Source organism: Oratosquilla oratoria, chromosome 27 (genome assembly GCF_046742065.1).
Source record: "Oratosquilla oratoria isolate Oo_2021 chromosome 27, ASM4674206v1, whole genome shotgun sequence".
In the NCBI taxonomy this organism is placed as follows: domain Eukaryota; kingdom Metazoa; phylum Arthropoda; class Malacostraca; order Stomatopoda; family Squillidae; genus Oratosquilla; species Oratosquilla oratoria.
Genome location: NC_134803.1, coordinates 898,559 through 923,249, shown reverse-complemented (window position 1 = coordinate 923,249; position 24,691 = coordinate 898,559). Strand labels below are relative to the sequence as shown.

General features: G+C 43.5%; 1 protein-coding gene across 3 annotated transcripts in view; it reads left to right on the top strand.

The window, feature by feature from the left end:
• Positions 1–24,691, top strand: part of LOC143039845 (cysteine-rich hydrophobic domain-containing protein 2-like) — a 143,405-nt gene that overhangs the window by 54,494 nt on the left and 64,220 nt on the right. For 2 of the 3 annotated variants that reach the window (XR_012967666.1, XM_076210100.1), the window contains one exon: positions 18,024–19,708. The exons of the other annotated variant lie outside the window; for it this stretch is intronic. Coding sequence is in view for 1 of the 2 variants with exons in the window: in XM_076210100.1 (XP_076066215.1) it covers positions 18,024–18,074 (51 nt within the window). In the remaining variant the exon portion in view is untranslated. Of the gene's footprint in view, positions 1–18,023; positions 19,709–24,691 lie in introns of those variants that run through there. 3 annotated transcript variants of the gene reach the window in all.

Genomic DNA, 24,691 nt, shown 5'->3' with positions numbered 1-24,691 from the left:
AATCGTTGTCCCACCATACTTGATTGTATTGGACCTTTCAGTTTTGTCTGCAATTCCCATTATGTCAGATTTCTCTGTTGATAGGTAGTTATTCAATTCGTTTAATCCTGATATCATACCGTTCATATTTGTATATGCCACTTTTGATTTTTCTTCTCTTCTGTTTTTGGGTTTAAGTTTCCATTTTTCTGATGTACCATTTTCTCAGTCTCAGATCTAGCACTCTCCAAAAAAACTATTTTTTCTTGTCTCCGTTCTTTTCTCATTTTTTTCCTTACCCTCACTTCTCAGTTCCCTATCTTTCTCTAATTCCTCGGGATTCATTTCCTTTTTTATCCAAACATTTTTGTATTTTTCGCCGTCTGCTTGTTTTGCCGCTTTTGATGGTACTTCTGCTATCATTTGTGTTCTTAGTTTGATTCCCATTGGTCAGTGATTCTTTTCTTTTGAGTATGTACCCATTCTGTATACATCGTCGATTTCTGTATCTAGACTTTGACCTTCTTCTTTGACCGCTTTTAGAATCTCCTTCGCAATTTCTTTCTCTTCCTTTTCCATTTGGTATTTGTGTACATTGTGTTTTTCATTTATACCATAAACCACAATACATTTCTTTTTGTCTACTGTGCCTCTCACCAAATTTTCCTTCTTTTTGATTACCTTGATCACTGTTTCCTTTGCATTCTCTTTTACTTGCTGCTGTACTATTTCTGTGAATGATAGTTTTTTACTTTTGCATTCCTTTTTCCACATTTTTATTTCGTTTAGGTCAGTCTCATTGATTCTTTCATTTTTTCTGTTACTGCTTTCAACTGTTCTTTTACCTCTTTTTTCAGATCATCATTTGCTGTCTTAACCTCATTTTCTTTTCTTTCATTTTCTCTTTTTATCGCACTTAGTTCACTTTTTAGTTCATTTAATTCCCTTAGTATTACCTTGTTCATTGTTCGTATGTTGGTTACTTTTAGTTGCAGAGCTTTATAGTCTAATCTTAAATCAATCACTTCGTCAGCTAAGTTGTTAATTTCTCTGTTTTGTATTGCTCTGCTAATTCTGAAATCTCTCTCAATGTCCAAGGTTTTCTCCAGTGTTTCCCCTTGCCTCCTAAATCCTGAGAAATATTCATCATTTAGGTACCTGCTGGTTGCTTTGGGGGTGTCGTTCAGACCCCCAATGGAGACTCAATCCTGGATTCGTCTAGACCTCTTTTTGTTGGCTTATTGATTCTTCCTTCTTTCTTGTTTTCCCTTGCCTCCTAAATCCCGAGAAATATTCATTAATTATGTTCCTGCTGGTCGCTTTGGGGGTGTTGTTCAGACCCCCAATGGAGACTCAATCCTGGATTCGTCTAGACCTCTTTTTGTTGGCTTATTGATTCTTCCTTCTTTGTTGTTTTCCATTTTTGTATTAACAATTCACTCATTTAAGAACTGAATTGGATACAACCCTGGCGGTCCCACGAATACATATTGATACTCTCCGCAATACCAAAAAGGCGTTTTTCCTGGTGATCCGTTAAAGCGCTAATCGTAGTGAAACTCAGGGTGAACCCGGAGCAGCTGTTTACACTTCTGTTCTCCTCGACTGCTTATGACCGACTGTGTTTGAGATGAGGTGTCTAAGAAGTATGATAGGGGTTACTAGGTTGGATAGAGTGAGAAATGAGGTGAGGAGGAGAACAGGGGTGGTAAGGGAGTTGGGAGATAGGGTAGATGAAAGAGTATTGGGATAGTTTGGACACATGGAAAAAATTAGTGAAGAAAGACTATAAAAGAGGTATGGAAGGCAGATGTGGAGGGAGTGAACATGAGGGGGCGACCTAGGATGAGATGGATGAATGGGGTAAAAGGGGCTTTGGGGAAGAGGGGAATGTCTGTTGAGGAAGGACTGAAGACAGGGATGAATGGAAAATGGTTGTATATGGATGATGTTGTGATTGCATGAGGTGAAATGGGTGGGGGATGGGGGATGAGGTAGTATGTGTGAGAAAAATTTTGATGCAGCCTGAAGGGATTTCTCCCCCATCTTCTCCTTTTCTGCATGGAGGAACAGAGGAGGGGAGTCGCCAATTTAATGATGTAGCCTTGCTGTGGATATGCTGTGTTTTGCATCACTGCCTCTGACCCAGGGCGGTGGACAAGATGCAGGGATGACCTGTCATCCAGGAGGTGCCAAGATAGGAATGAGGGTAGAGGGTGGAGGGGAGTGGAGTGTATTGGGGATGGAATAGGTGGGAAATGGATTTTATGCTTTTGTTTTTTGGCTACCTCCCTTGTAAGTGGAGAACAGCCATTGGTGTGTGAATGTATGTATGCATATATATATATACATATATATATATATATATATATATATATATATATATATATATATATATATATATAATATTTTTAAAATGATTTCTTTGCCAAATAGGTATATGCCACTTTTATTGATCATATCAAGTTATAGGATTCTGTGACAATTTTGTTTACTTGTTTATCATAGGACAAGTCGTTTGAGAGAATTATGCGTACTCCCAAATCTTTTTCAGATCCCACATTCTTTACCTCCTTAGTTCCAATTTTATATTGTCCTTATATTCAATTTTTACTTTTTCCAAACACCATTGTGCTACACTTCGTAATGTTGAAGTCTACTTCCAATTTCTGACTCCATTTCCAAACTTTGTTCAGGTCTCCCTGTAGTGATTCACAATCTGTTTTGGTGGGGGAATATCAGATCATTTTTTGGTGGAAGGTAAGTTGAGAGTGGAGGATAGATGGAGAAGGAGGAAAGGGACAAAAGGTAGGGAGGTTCTTAGAGTGAACTCCTTGAATGAAAAGGAAAAGGAGAAGGAGTACGAAAGGAAGCTGAAGGAGGAGTGGGAGGGAGTAAAGGATAGAGCAGAGATGGGTGTGGAGGAGGAATGGGGATGGTTCAAGGAGGGAGTCTTAAAGTGTGCAAGGATGGTGTGTGGAACAAGAAGGACAGGGGGAAATAGAAGAAAGGGTAGTGAATGGTGGGATGAGGAAACAAAGAAGGTTGTAGAAGAGAAGAAGCGAGCATTCACAGATTGGTTACGAAAGAGGACAGGGGAGTCATATGAGAGGTACAAAGAAAAGAAAAGAGAAGTAAAGCAAAAGGTAAAGGAGGTAAAGAGGAGAGCAGATGTGAAATGGGGTAGGAGTATGACAGAAAATTTTGAAAGTAATAAAAAGATGTTTTGGAAAGAAATTAAGAGAGGAAGAGGAGGCGAATCAAGTAGGGAAGAAAAGGTAAAAGGTACAGATGGAGAGTTGATAATGGAAGAGATGGCAGTGAGGGGAAGATGGGCAGAATATTTTAGGGAGTTGCTAAATGTGAAGGAAGATAGGGAAGGAAAGATAGCTGCAGTGGGAAATACGAAGAAAATGAGAGTGATGAGTGAGGAGAACGGAGGAGAAATAAGGAAGGATGAGGTGAAGGCAGTTGTAAAGATGATGAAAGCAGGTAAGGCACCTGGTCTGGATGGATGTCATGCAGAATGTCTGAAAAAGGGAGGTTCAGTGATGGTGGACTGGTTGGTGAGATTATTTAATGTTTGCTGGAGAGAGGGTAAAGTACCGGAGGACTGGAGTAGTGCCTGTATAGTTCCTCTTTACAAGGGAAAAGGGGACAAGTGTGAATGTAGTAATTTCAGAGGGATTAGCCTGTTGAGTGTAGTAGGGAAGGCTTATGGGAGAATCTTAATTGAGAGGATTAGGAGAGGAACAGAAGGAGTAATTGGTGAGGAACAGTGTGGATTTAGGACGGGTAGAGGTTGTGTAGATCAGATCTTTGTGGTAAGACAGATATGTGAGAAAGCTATAGGAAAGGGGAAGGATGTTTTTTGGGCTTTTATGGATCTGGAAAAGGCTTATGATAGGGTAGACAGAAAGGCACTGTGGGAGGTTATGCAGATTTATGGGATAGGAGAAAAGCTTTTGGGAGCTGTCAAGAGTTTTTATGTGAGTAGTAGAGCATGTGTTAGGATTGGAAATGGAGAGAGTGAGTGGTTTGAAGTAAAGGTGGGACTTCGTCAAGGATGCGTTATGTCGCCCTGGCTGTTCAACTTATACATGGATGGGGTGGTGCGAGAGGTGAATGCTAGGGTAGTGAGTCAGGGATTGGAGATGGTTAAAGAAAATGGAGAAAAGTGGGAGGTGAGCCAGCTGTTGTTTGCGGACGACACTGCTCTTGTGGCAGGGTCAGAGGAGGGATTGAGGAAGCTGGTGGCAGAGTTTGGGAGAGTATGTGATAGAAGAAAGCTAAAGATAAATGTGGGTAAAAGTAAGGTGATGAGATGTACAAGGGGTGAAAGTGGCAGTAGACTGGAAGTGAACATTAAGGGAGAGCGACTGGAGGAAGTGGATAGTTTTAGATACTTGGGTGCAAGTGTAGCAGGAAAAGGTGGAGTGAAGGTGGAGGTAGAATGTAGATTGAGAGAAGCGAGTAAATGCCTTGGTGGTTTAAAGAGTGTAATGAGAAATAGACATTTGGGAATGGATGCGAAGAGGAGACTGTATGAAGGAGTGATTGTGCCAACAGCACTGTATGGGGCAGAAACGTGGAACATAAGAGAAGAAGAGAGAAGGAGTTTGAATGTGTTTGAGATGAGGTGTCTGAGAAGTATGGTGGGGGTTACTAGGCTAGATAGAGTGAGAAATGAGGAGGTGAGGAGGAGAACAGGGGTGAAAAAGGATTTGGGAGAGAGGGTTGATGAAAGAATATTAGGATGGTTTGGACACATGGAAAGAATGAGTGAAGAAAGACTAGTAAAAGAGGTATGGAAGGCAGATGTGGAGGGAGTGAACATGAGGGGACGTCCTAGGATGAGGTGGATGGATGGGGTGAAGGGGGCTTTGGGGAAGAGGGGAATGTCTGTTGAGGAAGGAAGGGAGAGGACGGAAGACAGAGGTGAGTGGAGAATGGTTGTATATGGATGATGTTGTGACTGCATGAGGAGGAATAGGCGGGGGGGTGGGGGGTGGGGTAGTATGTGTGAGTAAATTTTGACGCAGCCCGAAGGGATTTCTCCCCGTCCTCTCCTTATATGCAAAGGGGGACGGAGAGGGGGGGTCGCCGATTAAATGAAGCGGCCTTGCTGTGGATGTACTGTGTCTTGCGACACTGCTTCTGACCCAGGGCGGTGGGCAGGGTGCAGGGATGACCCGTCATCCAGGAGGTGCTCAGATGAGAGGAAGGGTGGGAGGAGTGTGGAGTGTATTTAGGGATGAAATGGGTGGGAGTGTTTTTATGCCTTTCCTTTTGTGGCTACCTCCCTTGGAAGGGGGAAAAAGCCTTGGTATATGTATGTATGTATGTATGTACAACAATTTAGCATCATCTGCGAAGAAACTCATGTAACATTGCACATTGTCCATGTCATTCACATAAATAGTGAACATTATTGGAGCCAATACAGATCCTTGCAAAACTCCACTAATCACCTCCTTCCAACCTGAATATTTTTCTCTGAGTACTACTCTCATCTTTCTACCATTCAGGAAATCCTCCATCCAATTTAGCAGGTTGCCTTGTATCCCCCCTATGTTTTGCCAGTTTATTAGATAGTTGTCAAAGGCTTTTTTAAGTCCAAGAAAGCACAATCAGCCCATCCATCCCTTTATTGTATTATATCTATTAGTCTTAAGTAAAAACAGATTAAATTTGTGGTACATGATCTTCTGTGTCTGAACCTAAATTGTCTTGGGTGTATTATATTATTTTCTTCCAGGTGTTTTACTCATATACCTATTCTTGATCATTTTCTCACAAATTTTGGCTGCAGTGCTTGTTAGTGAGACCGGTCTATAGTTAGTTGGTTCTTCCTTGTTTCCTCCTTTATATATTGGTACAATCTTGGCATTTTTTCAGTCTTTTGGAATACCAAATTTTTCCTTCCTTAAGTGAGCAACCATTAGTTCATCTTTGCATTCTTTTCGTATCCAATTTGCAATTCCGTCCAGGCCATGTGATTTCTAAACATCAAGGTTTGTTAATTGCTCCATTATTTCTTTTTGTTATTATTTTGCTCATGGGGAGATCACACTTCACTTACATCGTCCCAAAATACCTTCTATCTAGTGAAAACTGACTTGAAGTGATTATTGATGACTTAGGCTATTTCTTGATATTCTGTGTATTCTGTATTTCCTTGGCATAGTTTCACAATTTCCTGTTTATTTTTAAGTTTACCATTCACATATCTATAGAATAGTTTGAGTTGCTCCTTGCATTTTTTTTTATAATGTTTTTTTCATAGTTCCTTTTTTCCTCTCTTTGCACTTTTACATACTTATTTCTATTGTTCATTTGCCATTTTCCAGGTTTTTTATCTTTTCTCTATCTTTTCCAAGCTTTGTCTCTTCTATCTTTCGCCTCACTGCATCTTCTGTTGAAATAGCATTTAATGTACACCCTCTCTTGTTTCTGTCTATGTACATACCTATTCACTCCTTCATTATTGATATCCATCAAGATCTATTTCTCTTCCACTTTTGTCTCTTCCATGTATAATTTTTCCCAATTTGCCTATCTGAATTGATATTGTCAAAAAATCTTTGTGTAAGATCTATCAGAAGATTGTGGAGTGTAGTGGTCTAAAACCATGTTGTGATTTGGCAAGGGGGATATGTGGTGTGACGAGTTGTAGTATGAGGCATTGTATGACTTTCAAGGGGGTCCAGAGAAGTGTGATGATGGAACTATTGGGTTTTTGGGCATGGACACATATACACCAACATACACATACAGCACTTTGAGACATTGAGCAGTACACCAATCACAGACATAGACACTGCTGTGCACATTCAGCATAACCATATGAAATGCACTCAAACACACTCAGACATGCCACCCACTTATCTCTTAGAACATAACAAGCACTTAACACTGAAATGAACAATAAAATACATGAAAAAAAAAATCTGCAAACTTTTGTCAACACATTCATGAAACCCCAAAATATTATACAAGACACTCAACAGCATTACATTATCCAACAGTAACACAACACATTCTCAGACACCAATCACCAAAATAATGCAAGAAAAGGATGGATAGGCTGATTGTGCTTTCCTAGATTCACAAAAGGCATTTGATAAAGTACTACATAAAAAGCTAAGAAAACTCGAAATAATATGTATACAAGGAAAATTATTGAAATGGATGGAAGATTTCTTGAATGGGAGAAAAATGAGGGTGGTACTTAGAGACAAAAACTCAACCTGGGAAGAAATGATAAGTGGAGTCCCACAAGGTTCTGTATTAGCTCTGATAATGTTTGCCATATATATAAATGACATGGATGAAGGTGTAGAATGTTATATAAACTTCTTTGCAGATGATGCAAAACTATTAAAGAATGTAATTACAGAAAAAAACTGTGAATCACTACAGAGAGACCTGGACAAAATCTGGGAATGGAGCCAAAAGTGGGAAATGAACTTCAGCATCAAGAAATGTAGTATAATAGAGTTTGGAAAAAGTACATACATACATATACCAAAGGCTTTTTCCCCCTTACATGGGAGGTAGCCAAAAAATAAAGGCATAGAAACCACTCCCACCTATTCCATCCCCTACATACTCCACACTCCTCTACCCTCCTCCCTCCCTCTTATCTTGGTACCTCCTGGATGATGGGTCATCCCTGCATCTTGTCCACGGCCCTGGGTCAGAAGCAGTGATGCAAAACACAGCACATCCACAGCAAGGCCACTTCATCAATTCGGCAACCCCCCTCTCTGTCCCCTCATGCAGAAAAGGAGAAAATGGGGAGAAATCCCTTCAGGCTGCATCAATCTATTACTCATGCATACTCCCTCACCCCCCATCACAACATCATCCATACACAACCATTCTCCATTCGCCCCAATCTTCTGTCCTCTCCCGTCCTTCCTCAACAGACATTCCCCTCTTTCCCAATACCCCTTTTACCCCATCCATCCATCTCATCCTAGGACACCCCCTCATGTTCACTCCTTCCACCTCTGCCTTCCACACCTCTTTTACTAATCTTTCTTCACTCAGTCTCTCCATGTGTCCAAACCATCCTAATACTCTTTCATCAACTCTATCTCCCAGCTACCTTTCCATCCCTGTTTTCCTCCTCACCTCCTCATTTCTCACTCTGTCTACTCTAGTAACCCCTATCATACTTCTCAGGCATTTCACATAACTTTTTGGAAGCATGTTGCAAGGGCGGCAGTGAAACAGGTTGTGTGGTTCGTGGGTTTATTAATCGGTAGGCTATGCGTACAGAGGGGTCACGTCAAGTACCCAAGAGGTCTACAGAGCAACTGGGGCGTGGGCGAAGGTGCTAGGTGCTGTAAGCACACATACATAAAGGAAGCTTTGTTGTAAGTATGAAAGTGGTCCTTGTAGTGGGAGGCGTCTGGGGGTCGGGCACGCAGTACACCACGCGGGCACTAGTTCACATTAGTCCTATGCCCAGTACGCTATTCGACCCCTCCCCCCCACACCGCGCTCGCAGAGGCGACGCGGGGGGCAAGAGCGCCCGCTCGCCTCGGCTCGCGAGGGCGGCGGGTCCGCCGGCGAGGGGAGGGGCGCGGCGGTGGCTGCGGCGTCAGGGGGCGAGGCCACCGGACGGAGGTGTCGCCGATTGCGCCACCAGATTCTCCCACTCGGGAGGCGAAGTTCGTAGCCCCTGGACCTGCCGAGGCCCATGATCACGCCGACCTTGTCCCACCGGAGGGACGTGCGCTCCTGAATCCGCACGTGCTGGCTGACGCCCAGGGCGGGGAGGGGCCGGGCGTACTAGTCGTATCTCCGGATCGCTTGGGCGGCTTGAGCTGCGGCCTTGCAATCGCATTCTTCCGAGCGAGCCTGCCATTCGGGCGAGAAGGACTTCGGGTGGGCCGGGACGCATGTCCGGAGGGGGCGCCCGAAGAGAACCTGGGCAGGTGAGCGGCCGGCCAGGGACGGGGTGTTCCGTAGTTCGAGGAGACCGCGGTCGAACTCCTCGCCGTCGATGTTGCCGTTGGGCGCGGTCTTAAGGATGAGGTGCTTAGCTGCCTTGACCGCGGCTTCGGCCTGTCCATTAGACTGGGGGTAGTTCGGGGAGGTGACCAAATGGTGGACACCCCGGCGTTCCGTGAAGCGGTTGAACTCTGCGCTGGTAAATGGGGAGGCCACCATCGGTGCGAAGGCGGAGGGGGATGCCGACCTCCCGGAAGTAGCAGCAGAACTTCCGGATGACTGGTAGCCGTCTTGTCCTGGCCGCAGGGGACGATCACTGGCCAACCCGAGAGCCTGTCCGCTGTAAACAGGAACGACTTTCCTGCGACGTGAAAAAAGTCGGCAGACACAGACTCAAAGGGCCGGGTGGGATGATCGTCACACAGCAGGGGTTCTTGCTGCTGGCTGGGGCGAAGCACCTGGCAAGGCTCGCAGGCTTCCACGGTGCTCTTGATGTCGGAGTCAGTGCTGGGCCAGAAGACGGTTTGTCGAGCCCGGCGCTTGGTGGCTTCCGCGCCACGGTGGCTGTCATGGAGGCGAGCCAGCGTACGCTTCCGTAGAGCGGCGGGGACCACGATACGCTGGCCGTAGAGCAGCAGATCCCCGTCGGCAGGGAGGGCGTCGCGGAGCTTCCAGTATGGGAGGACGGAGCTGGGTAGGGCGAGGCGGTTGGACGGGAACCCGGAGGGCACACAGAGAAGCAGGTGACCGTAGGCGCGGTCCGCCCGTGCCGCGGCCCGGAGTTCCTGGAGTGCCCCGTCGGCGTCGGGCGACGGGCCGTCCTCGCGGGCGCCGGCGCTGCTGGCGACAACGCTCCTGACATGCGCGGCGTCCTTGTCGCAGTCGGTCTCGTCCTCCGGCGTGGGGCGGGAGACCGGGGCTCGTGAGAGGGCGTCGGGTATGCAGAGCTGCTTCCCTGCGCACCATTTCGCCGTGAAGGCGAAGGGCGAGAGCCTCTCCTTGAGCCGCTGTAGGCGGGGGTTCTCGACGGGGTCGAGGGTGTATGAGTTGAGGATGGGGATGAGCGGACGATGGTCCGTCAGCAACGTGAAGTGGGGCACTCCAAACAGGTACAGTTTGCATTTGGACGCGGCCCACATGACAGGAAGCATCTCCAGTTCAATCGTGGCGTGGCGGGTTTCAGCGTCCGTCAGGAACCGCGAGCCACACTGGACGAGACGCAGGTGTCCCTGGCCATGGTCCTGGAGGAGAGCGTACCCGATGCCGTAAAGGCGCGAGGCATCCGTCTGCAGTACCACCGGCAGGGCAGGGTCGAAGGGCGCCAGCACGGGCGGTGACGACAGAGCTCACTTGATGTCAGCAAAAGCCTTGTCGTGATCTGGGGTCCAGGTAAATGAGCACTTGGGACTCAACAGAGGCCATAGGGGTTGAGCCACCGCCATTATGGCCGGAGTGAAGTTCGCCAGTTGGTTCACCAAGCCCATGAATGAACATAAGTCAGTCAGGTTGGCAGGGGTGGGAAAGTCCCGTATGGTCCTGACCTTGTCCTCGTTGGTAGATATGCTGTCGGCAGAGAGGTGATAGCCACAGAAGCTGACGCTGGGGGTGGCGACTGTTAATTTCTCCTTGTTAAGGGTGATGCCGAGATCGCAGCACCTGGTAAGCATGTGGTGGGAGGCGAGGTCGTCGTCGAATAGAAGGATATCATCCACCACCTTGACACAGTTGGCCACGCCTTGCAGAGCCGCGTCTCCCCGGAGGCAGTAGGCGTCGCCGGTGGCTGCGAAGCCCATCGGTCCCCGGCAGTGCTTGTACCGCCCGTACGGGGTGATGAACGTAGTCAGGTGCTGGTCCTCTTCTGCGAGGTCTATCTGCCAGTAACCGTGGAGGGCGTCCGCCGTCGTAAAGAACCTCGCGGAGGGGGTGACGCTGCGGACCGCCGCAAACGGCGTGGGCGAAGGGTGAGTGGGGCGCGTTACCTGAGAGTTGAGTTTCGTCAGGTCGACCGTGATGCGTACGCCCTTATTCTTGGCCACGAGGACCATCGGGTGGCACCATTCCGAAGGTTCGTCGCCGACAGGTGTGATGATACCTTGCTGCACCATTGAGTCAAGTTCTTCCTTCACTTGATCCCGGAACGCGAACGGTATCGGCCTGGGCGTGTGGATGGCGAAGGGCACCGCGTCGGCCTTCAGGTGGATTCGCATGGGGGGACCCACCATCTTCCCTAGGGGGTTGGAGCGGAGGTCATCCTTGGAGACCAGCACGTCGCTGAATTCCCGTAGGAAGTAGTCGCGGGCGGCGGCTGGCGAGCTGTCAGAGGGAAGTGCTGGCGCGGCGCACCTGTTTGCGTACGTCACCTCGAGGATAGGCTTCGGGAAGTCGGGCGGGATTATAGCCAACTCCCGACAGTGGCCGAAGGAGAGGAGCGGGGTTTTGACCCCTTCGTGAACCCGTATGTCGGCGGTGCAGCTTCTGTCGCCGAGCGTCAGAGTGGCCTGGAAGCGTCCCACAGCGGGGGGCATCTTGGACCCGTCGGCCATGTACGTCGGCGCTGAGGTTGGCGGCTGCAAGCTAGCCTTAGATATCCCCAGTGTGCCCAGGTGCCGCGCACCTATCACTGTGACGTCCGCGCCCATGTCCGGCAGCATAAGCAAGCTCGAGGACACGTTCCCGAAGCGGATGCGAATGTTGACAGGTGTCGGGGAGCGGCCGGAGCCGTCGGACACCTTTCGGCATGCGCCAGCCTTCCCAGGGGGAGGCGCAGGGGCGCCGGGGCTTGGCGGCCCGTGGTGATTCTCGTCCCGATCCTTGGACGACTTGCAATATTTCTCCCAGTGACCCTTCTTGCCGCAGACGCGGCATCGGGCGTTCCTGGCAGGACACTGGCGGGTGTGAGGGCGGTGTCCCTTGGTCCCGCAATTGTGGCAGGTGTCGCCAGGTCGCGAGGAGGGTGCGGGAGGCGGTTGAGGTGGGGGTGCGCGCGCCTGGCGTTGAGCACTTTTATATGCCGAAACGGCGCACACCTGCGGGTTGCCCTGGCGGTCCGAGACTGTCCCCCTTGCCGACTCGTGCGAGCGGCAGTTGGTCACTACCTCCTGCAGTGACGCGGTTGCGGGGAGGGAGCTGATGCGCTGTACGAGTTCCTCGTCCCGGACGCCCATGAGTATGACCATTTTCATCTGGGCCTCCGCGCAAGCGACGGCGCCTATGGCACATAGGTCTACCTCCCGGGCCTTGTCCTTGGCGCGGCCGTAGAAGTCATCGAAAGACTCGCCGTCCTCTTGCCTGCATTGGAACAGGTCAAGGCGACGGAGGGCCTCGACTCGCGAGTCTCGGAGGTGAGATTGCAGCCGGTCGAGCACTTCGTCGGCCGAGAATGGGGCGTCGTGGGGGATGTCCAGCGAGTTCCGCAGAAGCGCCTGTGCGCCGAGAGACAAGCACGATCTGAGTTGTATAAGCTGTATGTCGTGCGGCATCCGATTGACGCCAGCCATGGCGACGTAGTCGGCCTAGCCGCGGCGCCACGACTGGAATTGGGCGTCGGCCTGCAACGGTGGAGGGCGTGGGACCGTCAGGTTGCACTGCGGCAGGGGGGCGTGCAGCGCTCCGGCGATGGAGGGGCCGGGACAGGCAAAGTCGGCGGAGGGCTCAATGGAGGGGGCGGCGTGCGGGCGACGAGGGTTAGTTGTTGAAGGGTCTCCGTCATTTTGTCCATTTTCGCCCGGTGGGCCTCCGCGATTGCGTCCATTTTCGCACGGTCTTCCCTCCGTTCCTCTCGGACCACCTCTATGCTCGCTGCTAGGCGTTGTACGGCGTCGTTGCCACTATCCCGCGGAAGCGTCACATTTGGTGTGAGCGCGGGCGGGGCGTGTAATTTGACGTCTCTGTCTTACGACGAGGATGAATTGCTCCTTTGTGCCATGGACCGGGCTTGGGGGTGCGGTCTACGCGAGTCAGCTGGGGCGTGGCGTGACGTAAGCTCGTTCACTATGTGGGTCACGGTCGCGTCGGGGGAGGGGGCGCTCTACCAAAGCGCTGTATCCAAGGGGTTGGAATGAAGAGCCCCTTTGTTCGGTCCTCTACGGGTCCGCCGAAGTGCGTCGCACGATAGGGCTCCACTGCTGAACTGAACTGCACTGCACGATATTGTACGGTTCGACGTGCACACTTTTGCAGGATTCCTGCAACACCACATTCACGTAAGCACCACCTGATCGCGTATTGTCACGTATTGGCACTCATTCACTTGTACACCACCAATTACCAAACTGCACTTGTGTTCCACCACTGCACGGTGCAAGGATGCTTGCAATTGCAAGATCCTACTCACTGTGCCATCTTTGCAAGCATGTTGCAAGGGCGGCAGTGAAACAGGTTGTGTGGTTTGTGGGTTTATTAATCGGTAGGCTATGCGTACAGAGGGGTCATGTCAAGTACCCAAGAGGTCTACAGAGCAACTGGGGTGTGGGCGAAGGTGCTAGGTGCTGTAAGCACACATACATAAAGGAAGCTTTGTTGTAAGTATGAAAGTGGTCCTTGTAGTGGGAGGCGTCTGGGGGTCGGGCATGCAGTACACCACCCGGGCACTAGTTCACATTAATCCCATGCCCAGTACGCTTTTCCACAATAACAAGCTAATAAGAAAAATTGAAATAATAGCAGGAATACAAGGTAAGCTACTAGAATGGATGAAAAATTTCTTAAGTTGGAGAAAAATGAGAGTGGTATTTAGAGATAACTTGGGCTGGGAAGTTATAAGAAGTGGTGTCCCACAGGGCTCTGTATTGGCTCCTTTAATGTTTGCCATATATATAAATAATATGGATGAGAGAGTGAAGTGTTACATAATTTTTTTTGCAGATGATGCCAAATTACTTAAGAGAGTAAGCACAGAAGGAGACTGCAGATCACTAAAAGAAGGCCTAGACAAAATATGGGAATGGAATCAGAAGTGTGAAGTGAACTTTAACATTAAGAAATGAAGTATAATGGAATTTGGAAAAAGCAAAAATAGAATATCAGGTCAATATAAAATTGGTAGCAAGGAAGTCAAAAAAGTCAATTCAGAAAGGGACCTAGGAGTAATTATCTGAAGTGACTTAACACCTGATAAACATGTCAATAAACTAATTGGAGAGACTTTTAACTTATTAAGATCAATGAAAGTGGCCTTCGACTACATATATGAAGAAATGGTAAAGAAAATAGTAATTAACCTGATAAGACCTAAATTGGAGTATGCTGCGACACTATGGGCACCTAGTAAGAAAAAAAAAAAAAGGAAATTTGAAAGAACTCAAAGAGCAGCGACAAAAATGGCACCTACACTCTCAAATTTGACATACAAACAAAGATTGGATGAATTACATCTATCAACACTGGAACAGAAGAGAAAGAGGTAATTTGCTAATTATCTACAGAATTATGAAAGGGATGGAAGTTCTTGATAGAGACAACTTATTAGAATGGGACAGAAAAGAAACAAGAGGACACAAGAAGCTAAAGAAGGACAGTTACAGAAGAGATTTGAAAAAGAATAGCTTCCCACACAGAGTGATTGATGTTGTGAACAAACTAAACGGGGAAACAGTGAATGCCAAAACTATACAAGATTTTTAGAACAAACTAGATGTGGAGTGATACAGAAACAGGTTACTATGAGCATAGTTCTTGTCCCGTAAAATACAACTAGGTAAAAACAACTAGGTAAATACATTCAAATTCCTTCTCTCTTCCTCTCTTATGTTCCATGTTTCTGCCCTGTACAGTGCTGTTGGCACTATCACTCCATACAATTTCCTCTTAGCATCCATTCCCAGATGTCTATTTCTCATTACACTTTTTAATCCACCAAGGCATTTACTCGCTTCTCTCAATCTACATTCTACCTCCACCCCGACTCCTCCCTCTCCTGCCTCATTCGCACCCAAGTATCTAAAACTACCCACTTCCTCCATTCTCTCTCCCTTAATACTCACTTCTAGCCTGCTGCCACTCTCTCCCCTTGTACATCTCATCACCTTACTTTTACCCACATTTATCTTCAACTTTCTTCTTTCACACACCTTCTCAAACTCTGTCACTAACTTCCTCAATCCCTCCTCTGATCCTGCTACATAGTGTCATCAGCAAACAACAACTGGCTTATCTCCCACTTTTCTCCATTTTCTTTAACCATCTCCAATCCCCTGACCCACTACCCTTGCATTCACCTCTTGCACCATCCCATCCATGTATAAAATGAACAGCCAGAATATCAGGGCAGTATAAAATTGGTACAAAGGAAGTGAAAAAAGTTAGCTCAGAAAAGGACCTAGGATTAATTAAAATATTAACAAAGACATGTCACCAGACAAGCAAATGAAGAAAATAGTTGGAGAAACCTACAATTTACTAAGATCAATAAAGGTGGCTTTTAACTACTTGGATGAGGTAATGATAAAGAAAATATTATTTGCGCTGATAAAACCAAGATTAGAGTATGCTGTGACACTATGGACACTCAGCACAAAAAAAAAAGAATATAAAGAAATTAGAAAGAATTGAAAGAGCAACGACAAAGATGGCACCAACACTTTCAGAATTGACATACAAACAAAGATTGTCCAAACTGGAACTACTGACTGTGGAACAAAGAAGAAAAAGAGATCTACTGGCCATTTACAGAATCATGAAAGGCATGGAAGTCCTTGACAGAGAAGTTTTATTAAAGTGGGATAAAAGAAAAACAAGAGGACATGAAAAGAAACTCAAAAGGGATAGTTATAGAAGAGATCTGAAAAAGAATAGTTTCCCACACAGAGTGGTAGATGTCTGGAACAAATTGGACAAGGCAACAGTGTGTGCAAAAACTATACAAGAATTTTAGAACAAACTAGATGCTGAAAGATACAGACAGGTCACTATGAGCATAGCTCCCTTCCCATATAAACTACACCCACTCCTCGTTTAACGACCTACTCGGTTAACGACAACTCGGAGTAAAGACGGGCTTTAAGACATACCAATATTCGTTTAACGTAAATCTCCCGAAGTTACGACGTCGTGTACGATAATTAAGTTGGCTGAGGCAAATTTGTATGATGTTATAAATGAACTTGTACGGTGGATATTAGCTGTGAGGTAGTGTTCTGAAGCTTAGGTCTACATTACCATCCTGCAAGTTGGAAAAACTACCTAGGGTACAATATATACCGATAGTGGTAAATTTTTAGTTTCGACCAAGGGCGCAATATAGCAATAGAAAATTAATTATTAAGTTTGTAAATTATAATGTATCAATGTAATATGCAATTTTGTGAGCGAAAAAAAAGGTGCTAAAACAAATTTAGTAAGTAACGAAGTCATGTCGGACGAATGGTACACCATGTTTGTTATGATAGATGCTGATGTCGAAGAAATGAAAGGATGATAAATTCATCTAACCTACACTAAACTAACCTAACCTGTGTTTGATAAATCATTACCTACAAATTAAATGTCATCCGGCTCATCCTTGTTGTCGTCGTCGTGAGAGACGTTGGTAGAAGACAAGATGGCATCCCGATCCTATGATACCGACTTCGTTCATTAGCATATTTTCTTGTAGCATGGTATTTTTTACTTTCATTTCCGCCCACAAAATTGCATATTACGTTGATACATTTTAATTTACAAAATTAATAATTAATTTTCTATTGCTATATTGCGCCCATGGTCGAAACTAAAAAAATACCCCGGTATTCAATATGGAATGTCAGCATACGCGGATTTGGTCATATACGGTAATTTTAGGAACCTAACCACCGTAAATAAACAGTAAATAAAGCTTTAATGTACTGTATAAAAGAGGGAAAATACACAAAAATAAAGATACATGTATTGCTGGACATTGTACATACAGTACATGTACGTATATGTATACACTTTTGCTTAACGACCAATTCGGTTAACAACGGTGCGCTGGTCCCAATTGTCGTCGTTAAACGAGGAGTGGTTGTAGGTAAATATAATAAGAGTCACCCTGCCTTCAAACAACAAGCAAGCACTCTCATAAATAACTTTGCACAGACAAGTCATCTCATCCCTCACCCTGATGACAGATACATCATTCGATGTAAGAAAGACTTCCCCCAAAGACCCAGATTATGTACTTTTCATAGACAGCCAGACAAAGCATATAATCCATAAATTCAAGCTCTCATCCACTTGTGGTCTAGACAACAAGTATCATCCACCAAAAACACCTCAGACCACACATAATACATGCACTCACCAATATTGCAAACTACAGCTATTTACACACGACCTTACCCAACATCTGGAAGTATGAGAAAATCATCATAATCCACTACGCTTAGTTCAGACAGATTGTCTGGTCAATCAGTCAGCCCATTGCACTGACTCTCTCTGAAAGTTGTCAGATGTAAGGGGGGAAATGGTTAGACAGAAGAGAAAAGGTTCTGTACTCATTCATTCACTTATAAGAAACTTAATTCTATTAGCTTTCAGAGATCTCTCTTGATATGAAGATTATTTGGTATAATTCAGAACAAGATTATTAAATTGATATTGGGGTAATGGAATAAGACTATTTTTGATTGATACCTCACATTTCCATGTAAACTGAATAAAATCATTGGCATGAAACTAAAGAAAATCTTTAAAGGCAATGTTTGGTATTACAAGTTAACATGCTTCAGTTTTGCAGAGAAGTGAAGATGTTAGGGAGGTGCTTTTCTTCCTGTAGAGCCTTCCCCAAAGTAGTCTGATGTCCTTTTTTTTTTTTTTTTTGAACACCTGGAAAAGTTTTCATCTTGCCTTACTTATGACATTGGGTTATTGAAAAAGCCTCCCTCTCCCTACTCCTTTCCATTCCTCCTTTCTATATTTTCCTCCTGTACCCTCCTCCTTTTCATTCCCCTATTCTGTATTTTTCTCTTGACCCTTTCTCCTTTTCATTTCCCCTTTCTGTATTTTTTCATGTTAGGAATCAAGGCATGTTTTAACCTAGCTACCTCTTTTACAAGGGGATAAAGGCCACTCGTGTAGGCATACTCTTCCTTTCCTGAGCTAGTATATATTCCCTCTTGTTTCAGGTGTTAGTCATTGAAGTAATCCCAAAGAAGGACATTCTGCGACCTGACTGACCTCTCACCAAGTGTGAAGTGCTGCTGGAGGGCAGTTCCTCAGCAGTTTCTTCCTCATCACCATTCATCATTAATATTCATTCCTTCACTGGGGTTACTAACTTTACAGTGTTTTTGCAATGCTCACAGTATTCAAATCTTTTTATATAGTCAAAGGATAAACTATATATATAGATATATGTCAGTATATGTATATATGTATATGAATGCGTGATAATGAAAAGAAGACTTATATACTGTGTTTCAAATTTGGTTACTTTTTTTATGTTACTAAATACAGTATCACCAGTAGGTAAGATTAAGTCCTCATATATAGCAACAATTTGTACAGCTCAAGATTTGTGTATCAGAACTGCTGCATTTAGCAAGAAAAGTCTACTGTGATTCACTCAAGACTTCTGTTTTCTCATGGTGTTGATTTCTGTTTGTAAGATGGAGAACCCATTATGTCTTAGTAATGTGCACAGTGGCTTCAGTCTGGGCAAACCTGTATGTAGGAATGGATCAAGAATTGAACCTTTGTATGTAGACTGATTTCCAACAACTGCCACATCTGTTAAAAGTTTTTCATAACTGAGAAGGTAAGATTCAGACAAATATTTTTAGTATGCTTTTCTAGATATTCCATGATAAAAGGCACAATGCAATAGGAAAGAGGGTATGTTTTGCTGTGATTGGATTAACCTCTTGTAGAGGTTAGAAGGCTAGAAAGTAAGCGCTTTGTGTCATTTTCCCTGTACATGATGTAGGACTCTTGGAAAAAAAAAAAAGGTGTTTAGATTTCTATGCAGTATAAGAGGGAGGGAGGGGAGTGGATGGGAGTGGAGTATGTGGGGATGGAACGGGTGGGAGTGGATTTTATGCCTTTGTTTTTTGGCTACCTCCCTTGTAAGGGGAAAAAAGCCTTTGGTATATATATATATATATATATATGTATGTATGTATGTATGTATGTATAAGAATTGGTAAGTAAAAGTCATAGTTTAATTTGGTTTGACCCTGTTTTTATCAAAATGTCTTCAACAAAGTTATGTAATATTTTTCAGTAAGAATGTGATTGATTGTATACATCTTTATACTTTCTGTGTTAGCATTTATTTTCAGCCAGTAGAAGGACCTTAAACAATTTAGTGAATGACAGTACTAGGTAGACACTGCATTATTTTAGTCTTTGATATGAAGTTGATGTTAACTTTTTCGGATTGATTTATGTTGAAATTTGAATTGTTCTATTTTATTTTATTTTTTCCCCAATTGTGAATTCACTTGAAAACAGCCATGCATACATTTGGAGAAAATATTAGTTTATGAAGTTGCTATTTAGTCCCACACAAAATTATATATTTTTTATGTAAGAGAAATCAGGTGAAGACATGTACATTTGTGAGTAGATGAACATTATCTACCATTTTGTAATATATCAACTTGAACAGTTTATTTTTGGTGCAGTTTCCTAGTGAGACCAGATAAGACTAGGCACATAAGTATGATTGATCTTGTAATGGCTTGTGCAATATGAGCAATTGATGGTAGGATGTTATACCTTCAGTTTTCAAATGTATAGAAAAGACACACTTCATGTATATCTGAACCTATATAAAAGTGCAAACACATAAAGATATACATTATTCATAGACATTCACTATATTTCCTATAATAAGCATGCATGATCATTTCTGTACATTCACATTAATGCAAGTGCATAGAAATATTGCCTTTCATTGGGAAAATTGCATATGCAAATATACATGCACATGCACACACAAAAGCACATGCATATTTTTTCCCTTGGTCATTGTGGAAACAGCTGATTTACAGGTGATTTTTTTTCATTTGTGGTGCCCAGTCAAAGGATAGTTTTGATCATAATAAGGTTTTATTTTCATGGTTACCAAGATTTAGACTGTATATCTCAAGTTTGTCTCCCCCTATTTCATAAGTGGGATAAATTTTTTTTACTTTGGTGAACTGGTCTTCGTCTTGTTTCTTTATGCTTACACTCATGACTAGCACAAAGATTTTTACAATATAAGGGGATGGAGAAAGTTGAAAAGAACCTGTGTTTGGATAATCTCTAGGTAATTTTCTTGTCTGTGGGATGTATGACCCAGTGTTTCATATAGAGCATAGCATTGGTGAACAGCAACAGTGAACATATCCTGACAATGTCCAGATCCTCCTTAAATCTCTTGGCAGTTGCTTCCATGCACTTAAAACAGCTTTGACAAAGTACAGTATGACTGAAAAGGGGGAAAACCAGCATAAAACAAAATAAATATTTAGATTAAGAGGAGACAAATAGAAAAAAAAAATCTGGGTCTTGTTAAAAAAAGAAAGAACTTTGCTAGATAATCATATAGTAAAGAAGCCTGATATACATGAATTCCAATTTCTCCTATTTTCTTTGATGAAGACATGCTAAAAATTCTCAGACCAACTTTTGCTAATGCTGCTGCTGTTTGGAATTCACACTAGAAAAACCAGGAAAGGTGTGTGGGGTGATCACTAGATGGACATCAAGTCTACAGAGCCAATTTTCAGTTAAGGTGTAACTGTATTTACCTAGTTGTATTATACGGGAAGGGAGCTATGCTTGTGGTGACCTGTCTTTATATCTTTCAGTATAATTTTTTTTTTTTTTTTTTTTTCTAATCTTGAATAGTGTTTGCGCGCACTGTTTCATTATCTAATTTATTCCAAGTACCCACCATTTTATGTGGGAAGCTATTTTTTTGTTTTGTTTTTTTCTCCAAGATCTCTTCTATAGTTATCCTTTTTGAGTTTCTTTTCATGTTTTTCTGTTGTCCCATTTTAATAAATCATCTCTATCTAGGATTTCCATTCCTTTCATGATTCTATAAATAGTCAGTAGATCTCTTTCTCTTCTTTGTTCCAGAGCTGGTAGTTCCAATTTGGACAATCCTTGTATGTTAATTTGGAGAGAGGGTGCCAACTTTATTGTTGCTCTTTGTATTCTTTCTAATTTCTTTATATTCTTTTTAGAAATGGGTGTCCATAATGTTGCAGTGTACTCCAGTTTTGGTCTTATTAGTGTAACTAACATTTTTTAAATAATTTCTTCATCCAAATAGACTTTAATAGGTTGAAGGTTTCTCAGACTATTTTATTAATATGTTTGTCCAGTGTCATGTGTCTGACAGCTTGCAAAAGGGGAAAAAGGAGATATGGTCACTTAGTTTAGATACACCAACAGGATGGGATTTGTAGAGAAACAAAATTATGTCCTGTTGAATAGGGATCACAATGAGGGTTTTGATTATAAACTTAAAAAGATAAAAGGAAAGCAGTGTTAAAAACATGGATTTCTAGAAGTTATAGGTGATCAGTGTGATTTGTTGTTGAAAATGTTGTGGGCTCAAAGTTTCGTATTACATCAAAAGATAGAATATAATTGTAATAAGCTATAGAGATGGGTGGTCATGAGAGTGATATTAGTCTGGACAAGTGTGTATTGACAGATAAGAACAAGTAGACAATATATTTACAAGTACCTAATGATAGCATACAGGAAAGGAGCAATGCTTTTGGGGTTTTGTCACTTATTCTTCAATTATCATATCTAACTTCAAATTCTCTCTCTTTCTCTCTCACACATACATAAACACATCAAAACAATATGAAGGAATACAGTTTTCCATATACGAGGTCCATTCAAAAAGTATCCGACCTTGGTCCATAAAAGGAAAAATAATTTACCATTCAGGAATACATGTTTGTGGCAGCTGACGGCACCCTTACTGTGCATGCGTGGAAATTTTAAAAGCTGTAGTGCGTGCCAGTTCCCACTTGTTAAGGCTAGAGTGCAGTCATCCAGTACGTACTTGTCAGATTATCGTCCTTACGCAACATGTCGGACGGCATCGAGCAGCGCTACTGCATTAAGTTCTGCCAAAAGCTTGGTGATACGCAAGCGTAAACTATTCAGAAGATTTAGCAAGCCTTTGGCGATAAAGCCATGGGAATAACACAGATAAATGAGTGGTATAGCCGCTTCAAGCAATGACAAACCTTAGTTGAGAGCAAGCCACGGTCTGGCAGGCCATCTCCCAGCAGAAATGAAGAATTCATCGTGAATGTTCGTCGAATAGTGGATGACGACCATCGTATAACCATCAGTGAGATTGTCGGAGAAGTAGGAATAAGTGCAGGATTAGTTCGTACAATTTTAACTGAAGATCTGGCCATGCGACAAGTGTCGGCGAAATTAGTTCCCAGGTTCTGGTGGAACAGCATAAACAACTCCACCTGGAAATTACACAAGACCTGATTGACTCTAACAGTGATTCTGACTTCATGAAGACCATCATCACTGGTGATGAGACATGGGTGTATGGATACGACCCGGAAATAAAATTTCAGTCATCACAATGGAAGCATCAGACATCACCAAGACCAAAAAAAGCACGACAGGTTCAGAGCAACGTCAAGGTAATGTTGACATGTTTTTTTGACTCCAGTGGTATTGTGCATCATGAATATGCACCAGCAGGACAAACAATTAATAAGGAGTATTATCTGGAAGTTATGTGACACCTTCACGATGCTGTGCGACAAAAACGACGCAAATGTGGGCTGCGTGCATCCATGACAATGCACCTGCTCATTCTGCCCACCTGATCCAAGCTTACCTGGCCAAAAACAATACTCCAATTTTTCGGCACCCTCCCTACTCTCCAGACGTGGCACCTTGTGACTTCTGGCTCTTCCCTAAACTGAAAACAATTCTTAAAGGGAAGTGCTTTGAGTCGAGAGAGGAAATTATGAGAAAAACAACGGCAGAGCTCTACAACATTCCAATTTCGGCATTCCAGAGATGTTACCAGCAGTGGCAGCACCGCTGGGAGAAGTGTGTGCACTCCCAAGGGGAGTACTTTGAAGGTGATTGAATAAAAGTTTTGAAATGTACACAAATCTTTTCTTTATGGACCAAGGTCGGATACTTTTTGAATGGACCTCGTAGATGCATATGTGGAATGGCTTAAAAGGTGATATAGCCCAAGTTAAAAAAAATACATGAGTTCAAATCTAAATATGACATTTGGAAATCAAGGATATAGATTAAGTTGGAACTGTACATGAATTTGAGTGTAGGTATGTTAGAAAATCAGAGAATAGGACACAAGACCCAACAAGCATTGCTCCTTTCCTGCACACTACAATTAGGTAAATACACGACTTAGTGGCACGGTTGGTAGAGTCCCCAACTGTCACTACGGCAGTCTAGGTTCGAATCCCGCCCAGGGCTGAAATAATTTCAGTACCACTACGCTTCAAGTCGTTACTCCAGCTCTCATGGGCCGGGAGTTGGGGGTGTGTGCGTGTAAGGTCACAGCATTACCCATAGATCTGTCATATGAGCTCTGAGCTCTCTTCCGGGTCCAATACATGATTCAAAGACCAAGGTGAATCACATACACACACACACACACATGGATGAGGGCATTGATAGTTACATGAACTGCTTTGCAGATGACGCAAAATTATTTAAGAGAATAAACCCCGAAATAGACTGTGACTCATTGCAGAAGGATCTGAACAAAGTCTCAGAGGGGAGCAAGAGATGGGAAGTTGAATTCAACATCAAGAAGTGCAGTATAATTGAATTTGGAAAAGGCAAAAAGAGAATAACAGGACAATGTAAAATTGATGGAAAAGAAGTAAAGAAAATTAATTCTGAAAGGGACCTAGGAGTAATCATCACCAAAGACATGTTGCTGGATAAACATATAAGTAAAATAGTCGGAAAAACATACAATTTGTTGAGATCAATAAAGGCAGCCTTTAAATACCTGGATAAGGAAATGATCAAGAAAATATTACAAACACTGATAAGGCCAAAACTGGAATATGCAGCACTGATATGGTCACCCAGTACAAAAAAGAATATAAGAAAATTAGAAAAAATACAAAGAGCAACGACAAAGTTGGTTCCAACATTTGCAAACCTAACATACGAACAAAGACTGGCCGAACTGGAATTACTGTACCAACCCTGGAACAAAGAAGAGAACGAAGGGACCTAATAACCATCTACAGAATTATGAAAGTAAAAGAATGCCTTGATAGAGAGGACCTATTTAAATGGGACAGAGGAAAAACAAGAGGACATGCAATGAAACTCAAAAAGGATAACTACAGAAGAGACTAAAAAAAACAAAAAAAAAAAACAGCTGGCTCCAATCATGTTTGCGATATACATAAATGACATGGATGGAGTTGAATGTTATATGAATTTCTTCACAGATGATGCAAAAATATTGAGGATAAGAACAGAAGAGGACTGTGATTCATTGCAATCAGACCTGGACAAAATCTGGAAATGGATTCAAAAGTGGGAAGTGAACTTCAATATCAAGAAGTGTAGCATAATGGAGTTTGGAAAAAATAAAAACAGAATTTCAAAAAATTATAAAATTGGTGAAGAAGAAATCAAGAAAGTGCACTTGGAAAGGTACGTTGGAGTAATAATCAGCAAAGACATGACACCGGATAAACATATAAACAAAATAGTTGGAGAAACCTTCAACCTATTAAGGTCAATGAAAGTTGCATTTGATTATTTGGATGAAGAAATGATTAAAAAAATATTAGTTACA